The sequence below is a fragment of the Ambystoma mexicanum genome, chromosome 10, assembly GCF_040938575.1.
Source record: "Ambystoma mexicanum isolate Mex_15411 chromosome 10, UKY_AmexF1_1, whole genome shotgun sequence".
Taxonomy (NCBI): domain Eukaryota; kingdom Metazoa; phylum Chordata; class Amphibia; order Caudata; family Ambystomatidae; genus Ambystoma; species Ambystoma mexicanum.
In genome coordinates this window covers 1450795594-1450805136 of record NC_090932.1, presented here as the reverse complement: position 1 = coordinate 1450805136, position 9543 = coordinate 1450795594, and the positions used below count along the sequence as shown (strand labels likewise).

At 50.2% G+C, this 9543-nt stretch overlaps 1 protein-coding gene across 1 annotated transcript in view; it reads right to left on the bottom strand.

The window, feature by feature from the left end:
• Nucleotides 1-451: 451 nt before the first annotated feature.
• Nucleotides 452-9543, bottom strand: part of LOC138493035 (tropomyosin Tod p 1.0102-like) — a 31388-nt gene continuing 22296 nt past the window's right edge. Inside the window, exon 2 of the mRNA XM_069620273.1 lies at nt 452-797. Within this exon, the coding sequence (XP_069476374.1) occupies nt 452-797 (346 nt within the window). The remainder of the gene's footprint in view (nt 798-9543) is intronic.

Here is a 9543-nt window from a genome sequence, read left to right as displayed (position 1 = left end):
TCAACAGCTTCTCTGCTTCCTTCATGGTTCGTATCCCCCAGTGTCTGCCCTCAGCTGTGAAGAGCAGCACTGTGGGGAAGCCCCATCTGTAAGATATGTTCCTCTCCCTCAGCCAGTCGGTTGCTGGTTTTAAGCCTCTTCTTTTCAGCAGAGTGGTGGAGGCTAGGTCTTAGTACAGGGCCACCGACACATCTCTGAACTGGAGCCGAGGGGAGTCTCTAGCCTTCCTAATGATTTCCTCCCTGATTCTCTAAAAGTATACCCTTGCCAGGACGTCTGATGGGGAAGGTAGCTATTACCTTCTCTGTGTGCGGTGCATCCTGTCTAACTCCATTGGGGCGAGGTCGGGAAGAGACAGCAGAACTCGAAAAAGGTTCTGGACAAACTCGTGAAGGTCTGACTCTGGGATTGAGGATGATATTCCCCTCAGGTGGATGTTGTTACGGTGGGATCAGTTTTCGGCATCATCTTGCTTTATTTCGAGCACCTTGCATCTGGCTTTAAGTGCTGCGATCTTGTCCGCACCTTCACCAATCTCACAGCTCTGTTTGTACAGTGCTGCCTCCACCTCAGCCGTCTTGTTTTCAACCTCCTCCAGTCTTTTATCAAGGCCAGTGATTTTGCTCAGGAGCTCCTCTGTGCCTTTCTGATATTCCCTGGTCATGGCTGCCAAGAGGTCCTGTAAGTCAGATTTGGTTACGGGTTGCATCTGTTGCTCCTGAGGTGTTGCTGCTGCTCCTACATGTATCAGAGCCTCCATGCGCTCCCCCTTCTTGGCTTTCTCCACTGCCCCGCTGCTAGGAGAGTGAAAATGTCTGCGTGTTTGGTGGTTTTACCAGATTTAGCCATGTTCCTTCGTAATGGGAGGGCGTTATCCCCTGCCAAGTCGCTAGTCCAAGCAGTTGTCGGCGACCCCCCACTGTTCACCACCCTGCTCTTATGTGGTTGGGTTCCCAGGGAGAGCATTGCCCAGTGAGTAAGTGGGCTGCAGTCTTGGTTGCTTCAGTGTGGCCAGCATGAGGTTAAGGGTGTTTGGCCCACTGCACCTTCGGCCAGCAATGTCCTCTATGTGGATGCAAGTTGCATGGAGGATGGGGTTAACAGCCGAAGTAGCTTATGCAGGCCATTGATCAGCAAGGGTGAAGAGGGGCCTCTGAATGACCTCCTCACTCGATCCGTGTCTAATTCCCCACTTTGCATAGTGCTTGTTTGTCCTTGGAGCACCTGTGCACCTCTGGCGGATATTTCTTCCCTCACCACCGGTTTCCTGGGGATGCTGTGAGCTGCTGTTGTCTGCCTGCGGGGCACGTTCCAGCGCTCCTGTCCCTCGCATAAGGCAGCGCTGAGGGCTCAGTAGCGCTGCGGTTTCTTTGCAGCAGCTCGCCTGCAATGATGGTGCCTTGGGTTTATAGGAGCGATCAGGGGGAGGGGCCTGGGCCTTCCCCAGCATTCTAAGGGGAAGTGTGGATTTGGTTGTGCCAGGGTGCCGCCCGTGATCATCTAAAGGTCCTCACTGACCTTGCTCCTCGCGTCCCACTGCAGGGATCATCAACCATCATTTTATTATGACCCACGGAAGGGTGAGGCCGCGGTCGCAGAGCTCCAATCCTGCTGAGGAGAGCTGGAGCGGCTTCGTCCCCTGACCCCTTACATATTCACTGGCGTTTCAGGAAGGTATGCCGTCATTCCGGGCACAGATGTAGCTGCATTTTGAGTAGTTGCTGTGCTGGGTCCAGAAGCTAACGAGGAGCCATGCTTCGCGCTCCTGCTCCTAGCCACGCCCCAATGTCATTTCTTAAGACACCATAACATCATGAAATCTTACATCTTTGAAAATAGATGAATCTTGTCAATTTGTAAATCCCCCCATCCCTCCCACCTCCCCCATGCATAATTTACACGAACAACAGGTAACAGTATTGCAGCCGCTCTCCTCACTACAGAACGTTTAATTATTCCACCGGAGGTTAACAACCATATTTTGTAAAGAACGAAAGCCATGCCCTCTCTATAGCCATACAAGAATCATCAAGCAGGTGTGTGAGATACTCCATATCATATATTGCTCGTGCCTTCTGTACCCATTCCTGCTCCACGGGGCACCCGCCCACTTCCAGTGCTGTGCCACGCAACTCCTAGCTGCCACGAGCAGGGTGCGCACCATGTGGCCCTCCTCCCAACTTCACTATCCTCCACATCAGCCCCAAACAACAGCAGGGTTGGGGTCTACTTCCTCTGTATCTCATCCAGGTCCTTGAGCCATGACAGGACCTCAGCCCAGTGCCTTCGTATAAGAGAGCACTCCCACCACATATGATAGTAATCAAATCACGCTGCATGTGTCCACAGTGCCAACATTTCGGTCCTGCCCTGGGTACATTTTAGCCAGCCTTGCCAGTGGGTAGTGCCCGCGATGGAGTATTTTAAATGCCTCCATTCTATACTGCAGGGATAACGTAGACCTCTTTGCCCACCTCGCCCTCAACGGCAGGCACTCGGCTCGGTCACCCCGCCTCAACTCCCCATATAATTTAGATATGTGGCTCCTCGTACCTGCACCCTGCAATAGGATTTGCTCAAAAGGGGTAAGATCCCAACGCAGATTGTCTCCCCACATCAGATCTGTCATCGCCCCCTTAAGTTGTAGTTAACAGAAAATGGGAAGCTTCCTTATATGGAGGCATTCCTCCAGCCTGGCCAAGGTTGAAAACTCACCCCTTCCCATAATTGTCTGACCCTCGCGAGACCTGCTTCATACCAGAACTGGAAGCGCAATGGATCATCTATCCGATCCCACAAGGGCAGCGCCCATATGCAGCTAAGGGGCGAGGGCCACGTTGACAACCACTGGGTAACATCACCCTCTCGCCACACTGACCAAAAAACCTCCAAAACCGGATACGACAATACTCTCCTTCTGTGGGACCTAGAACCACTTGACTAGGGCAACCGGTGCCAGGACCACATTGACCATATGGACCCATTGTTTCTTAGTGTGAGGATCTAAGTGATCCACCATAATCCTTAGTTGCACTGCACTCCTCCCTCGTCTCATGGTAGGACTAACACTTTATAAGCCACTCTCGGTTTCGCCACCGACCACAAGAAATGGAGCAGTGTCATGACCCATAGAACTTGCCCTTTCTGGACCTCCTGGTCCTTATCGCGCCGGGGCTTGTATTCCTTGTTACTCCCAACATGGCCACAACAAGCGACTTGCCTCACACCAGCCTTCACGTCGCACACGGCACGTCCTATAAATTGCCCACGCCCCCGCGGCCCCGCGTGTCTCAACGCTATCATTAGGTAGTGACTTGACGTGTGTGTGCTGTTCGGCGATTCTTCTATCCAAGATCCTGGTTTCCTTCCTCCTTCCTTCTCCCTTTCCCTCTATTCGACTCCTGGAATCCCCATTCTTAGCGACCGCTACCTACTTTCCTGGACTTCCTGGAACAGCGGCCTTCCCGGAACTCTGAACGCGCTCTGCAGCGGGACGAGACTTGAGCGAGTCTATACAAGACCCGATCCGTCCACAAGAGGAATCCTCCCGCGGAACAGAGCAAGAAGCGATCCCAGGTGAGACGGGGGGAGATTTACGACAGTTTGAGACACCAAACGACCGACACTGATACTGCTATGGAGAAAGAAGTCCAGGACCTTATGCGTGGCATGCAAGAGCTCACAACTGAAGTACAGAACTTAAAGGCTGAGAATGCTGCACTAAAGCAGCTAGTTTTGTCTCACAACCCCGCTAACAAGGACAGTGTGTTACTTGGTGGAGTGGTGGACAAATATGATGGATCGGCAAAATCCTTACATGGATTCCTGGATTCCTGCTTGATGCATTTTACCTTTAAGCCCTATTATTTTTCAACTTCTAGGGCGAAGGTGGGCTTCATTATCTCGCACCTCACAGGGAACGCGTTAACCTGGGCTACGCCCTTAGTCAACTCAGGGGATGCCCTCCTGGATGATTATGATGGATTCATTCAGGCACTCAAGACTATATTCGACCGCCCAGAACAGGTTTTTAGTGCTCAAGAACGCTTACTTGATTTCCGACAGGGTACCCAGGATATGCTAACATACGTTACTAGATTCAAACAACTGGTCAAGGAAGCGGATTGGTCCTCTGAAGCAAGTTTCACTCTATTTCGCAGGGATCTAAACAAGGACATTAAGGATGAATTAGCCCGGGTGGCCGCCCAGTTCCTTCCAGGCTCTTATGGATCTAGCCCTGCAGAAAGACTTTCGAATCCAGGAAAGAAAGGCTGAAAGAAGAAAGACCAAGACACCTTTTCAAAAGAATTCCCTTGAGACCTCTGTTAAAACCGATTCTGACCCAACCCCTGACACAGATCCGGAACCCATGCAAATCGGAGCCTTCCGTGGGCCTATTTCCCCTCAAGAAAGAATGAGAAGGATCCACACAGGCCTGTGCAGGTATTGTGCCTCGGATAAACATCTTGTTAGAGAATGCCCTCTAGCCCCTCCACGGCGTTGGGGAAACGCCAGCTCCCGATCCTAGATGGAGCGAGGTGTCGGGAGAGAGATTTTTGCCCCACATCAATTCCATCCTTGAACTCTCCTGGACAAAATAGTTTGATGATACTACAGGCCTTCCTCTCGCCCTCCAAAGACAAGACCTATCCCATTCTGGCCTTGGTGGGCTGCGGAGCTATGGGAATTTTCATTGATCAAGACTGGGTTGTTAGTCATCATATTCCGTACGAGACACGAAACACCATGCAGCCGGTGGAAGCAATTGACGGAAGACCCCTCTCTTCAGGACCCATAAGCCTGCAGACTAAAGAGATCCAACTTTCCATAAATCATCATCAAGAGCAGATTACATTCGACATCATTAAGTCAGCCCATTACCCCATGGGTTTGGGTATGCCCTGGTTACAAAAGCACAATCTCTATATCAATTGGACAGCAGGATCATTATTCCTGGGCTCAGAGTTCTGTATGTCCCACTGTCTATCCCTGGACCCTTCCTCGATAACTCCTAAAGAACCTCCAAGAGACCAATAAACACCATGCATGGTTTCCAATATCATACAAGTTCCAGAGTCCTATCAAGAGTATGCTGATGTATTTTCTATCGCCATAGTCCAAGCCTTACCCCCCACAGGCCTGAAGACTGTGCCATAGATACAGATCCCTCAGCTGCAATTCCCTTCGGCCGAATGTTCATCCTTTCCGAACCTGAGAAAAAGGCCGTTCGGGAATACCTCGATACCAATCTTGAAAACGGCACCATAAGACCCTCGAAATCTCCAGCGGGTGCTTCGTTGTTCTTCGTTACCAAGAAGGACACCAAGGAACTCAGACCTTGCTTCGACTATCGAGGCTTAAACTAATGCACCCTCAAAGATCGATACCCACTGCCCCTGATTTCGGATATCCTGGAAGCTGTGAGAGGAGCCGTAATGTTCACGAAGCTGGATCTCCGGGGTGCCTACCATTTAATTCGAATCCGGGAAGGGGACGAATGGAAGACAGCCTTTAGAACATCCTTTGGTCACTTTGAATACCTCGTCATGCCTTTTGGACTAGCCAATGCTCCCGCAGTCTTTCAGCGTTTTATGGACAGGGTGTTCTCTGATATGTTGTTCCTCTTCGGCATTGTCTATCTGGATGACATATTGATTTTTTCCAAAGATCCTCTAAAACATGAAGAAGACGTAAAGGCAGCACTACAACGACTTTAAGAAAACAAACTGTTAGCCAAGCCCGAAAAATGCTTGTTCCATGTTACTTCTGTTCACTACCTAGGATTCATCCTTAGCTCAGAAGGAATTGGCATGGACCCTTCGAAGGTAAAGGCCATACTGGCTTGGCCCGCTCCCACTTCTGTGAAACAAGTGCAATCCTTTCTGGGGCTCGCCAACTTCTACCGGAAGTTTATTTCTACCTTTTCCGAGATTGTTCAGCCGATCGTAGCTCTATTGAAGAAGTACACCCCCTTTATCTGGTCTACATCGCAAGATAAAGCATTCCAACAATTGAAGAGTTCACGCAAGCCCCCATCCTGACCCAGCCCGACACAAATCGCCCATTTCTAGTGGAAACCGATGCCTCTAACTACGCCATAGGGGCGGTCTTGAAACAGGAACTTGAGGATGGACTGGAACACCCCATTGCTTACCTTTCACGAACCCTGACCCCCAGTGAGACTCACTATTCCGTCCTGGAAAAGGAACTCTTGGCCATCCGCCAAGCCTTCACTGAATGGCGACACCTACTTCTGGGTGCTAGATATCCAGTTCAGGTCTGCACAGATCATCGGAATCTCCAAATCCTACAGTCATTGGAGTGCAGGAACAGTCGTCAGCCCCGTTGGGCCTACTTCTTTGCCCAATACCAGTTTCAAATCACTCACGTTCCTGGATCACAAAACATGATTGCTGACGCCTTATCTCGCCGTCCAAACTACGCAGCCACTGAGGACAAGGCCTATCCTAAGATGTTTCCCCAAACTATCTTTGTAGCTCAAGCAATCAACCTCCTGGAAGAAATCCGAGTGCAAACCCAATCCTCGGACCTCTGGAAGGAAATTTCAAGGAAGAATCCATGGAATCTAAGAGTCAAGGAAGAATATCTATTCAAGGACAATGCACTGGTCATTCCTACGCAGAAATTACAACACAAGGTAATAAACCTCTGCCATGATACCCCTCACTTCGGTCATCGGGGTATAACAAACACCCTCCGTCTTATACAAAGACAGTTTTGGTGGCCTCAAATGAAGACCGACGTACAACAGTACATCAAGGCTTGTACTGTCTGCAGTCAAAAAAACATGATAACAAGAGACCAGATATGTGATTCCATGTATAAACGGGGTCGACTTCAATACCTGGTTGAATAGAAAGGATACCCTCCTAGCGAGAGAACCTGGGAACCAGTTTCTAACTTAAATACCCCTCGACTGCTTAGAAGATTCCATCTCATACACCCAGGCAGACCTGGTGGAACAGGTCTTCGGAGGAGGCATGCTGTCATGACCCATAGAACTTGCCCTTTCTGGAACTCCTGGTCCTTATCGCGCCGGGGCTTGTATTCCTTGTTACTCCTAACATGGCCGCAACAAGCGACTTGCCTCACACCAGCCTTCACGTCGCACACGGCACGTCCTATAAATTGGCCACGCCCCTGCGGCCCCGCGCGTATCAACGCTATCATTAGGTAGTGACTTGACGTGTGTGTGCTGTTCGGCGATTCTTCTATCCAAGATCCTGGTTTCCTTCCTCCTTCCTTCTCCCTTTCCCTCTATTCGACTCCTGGAATCCCCATTCTTAGCGACCGCTACCTACTTTCCTGGACATCCTGGAACAGCGACCTTCCCGGAACTCTGAACGCGCTCTGCAGCCGGACGAGACTCGAGCGAGTCTATACAAGACCCGATCCGTCCACAAGAGGAATCCTCCGGCGGAACAGAGCAAGAAGCGATCCCAGGTGAGACGGGGGGAGATTTACGACAAGCAGGGCACTCTGGATCTTAGAGGAGAACGGGGGCGAGAACACCACTGGGAGCATCTGGAACAGGAATAGCAACTTGGGGAGTACTGTCATCTTAGCACAATTCAAACGCATAGCCCATGAAAGATTAAGCCATCCCCAGCATTGTAAATCAAGCTGCATCCTGTCCCAGAGTGAGCCGTAGTTCTTCCCAAACAAATCCTTCATCTCCCTAGTGATATTGATCCCAAAGTACCGAAAATCCTCCTGCTGTACCCTGAATCCCGTACTCTGCACGTAGTCATCATCCTCCGGGCTCCAAACCCCCGCCAGAAATGCCACCGATTTCCCGAGATTGACCTTAAACCCAAACATTTCACTATACAACCATAGGCCCTGAAGGAGCTCAGGGACTGAGGTCCTCAGCTTGGCGAGATAAAGTAATGTGTTGTCTGCAAACAGGCTTACGTTATACTCCCTCTCTCCAAGGCGTACCCCTGTTACGCCCTTATTACCACCTAACTCAATCACCCAGAGTTCCATCACCAGGGTGTACAACAAAGGCGAGATGGGACAACCCTGCCTGGTGCCATGATATGGGCACGGCGGTCTCGACAACTCTCCGTTTACCACCACCTTGGCCCTCGGGGAGGAGTACAGGGCAGCGATACAAATCAACCGCAGCTGGGGAGCAGGTGTAAGTGGATCTAGGTCACCTGGCCTAAGCCCCACCCACTTTCTTAGCCCTGCCTCTTCATTCCTGCTCTTAACTCTTAGATGAAGGACGTCTCTCGCCCGGGCGTCCAAAGTGAAAGGCAGTCAAAGAAAAGGGCTATTGCTTTTTGGACCTGTTCGGACCAGGAGGATCCAGAGTCCAACCCCCTGCTAAGACAGCAGTTAAGCATGCGCCAACATGTGTTTACACCCTCTGTCCCAAAAGGCCATCCCCCACCCTCTCTGGTCCCCCCGTGTTGTTCCCTTGTGCACCCCCTCCGCCCCCCCTTCCTGCACACAGGAGTCTGTCCTGATACATTCTGGTTTCACCATCACCATCTTGTGGCTAATGCTGGATTTTACTTTTATGGACTTCATTGATTCACGGTGCGTCACCCTTTCTCAACTCTCATGTTGGACTTCCTTTGCATATTGTACTCATGGTGGCCCTGTATCATGCTGTTCCATCTTCATCTTGTATCCTGGCTTGCAACATTATGTGTTACTATTGACTTCTGCAATTGTATTCACTCTCCTCTTGCTTCTCCACTCTTTTTGACTGCTTACTCTCTGTTCTCTCCTCCTCTCCCCTCTCCCTTTTCCTATCTCCTCCCCTCTTCCCCTTACTTTCTTCTATGCACTTACTCTATCAGAATTGTCCCTGGACCTACTATGATAGCAACCTCGTCTGTCGCTCCCCTATCCCTTTACTGTTGCCCCCCTGCCCTCCAGCACTATCTGAAACGTTGTCAGGCCTAGTACAATAGTCACTTGTTTTGTTCCTCCCCTCCCTTTCTGCACCCCTCTCCCTCACCTTTTATTTTCCTCCAGCTCTACCAGAAATGTCGTCAGGCCTAGTACGGTAGACGCCTGTTTCCATTTCCTTCCCACTCTCCCCCTTCCTTCTTTATCCATGTCTTAGCACTTGCACTATCTGAAATGTCGTCAGGCCGAGTACGATAGTTAATTTCACATCCTTACTGTTCATGGCCTGTAAGAATGTTGTTGTATTTTCCCTTGTTCCCTTCCTTGCCTTGAAGCTCTTTGAAACACATTGTGTACAGGCGCTATATAAATAAACTATCATATCATATCATATAACCATTTAGCTCCCACTCTTCTCAGTACTTTAATCAAAAATTACCAGTTGACCCGGTCAAATGCCTTTTCGGAATCGAGGGAGAGGAGCAAAGCCCCGCCCCCTCCGCACCTCTGGGGCAATCAGTACATGGAGGGTTTTAAACAGGTTGTCTGACCGCTGTCTATTCTGGATAAACCCTGTCTGGTCCGGTGCACCAACCTCAGTAGATGCATCTCCAGCCGTGACACTAACACCTTAGTAAATATCTTGGCATTTGTATT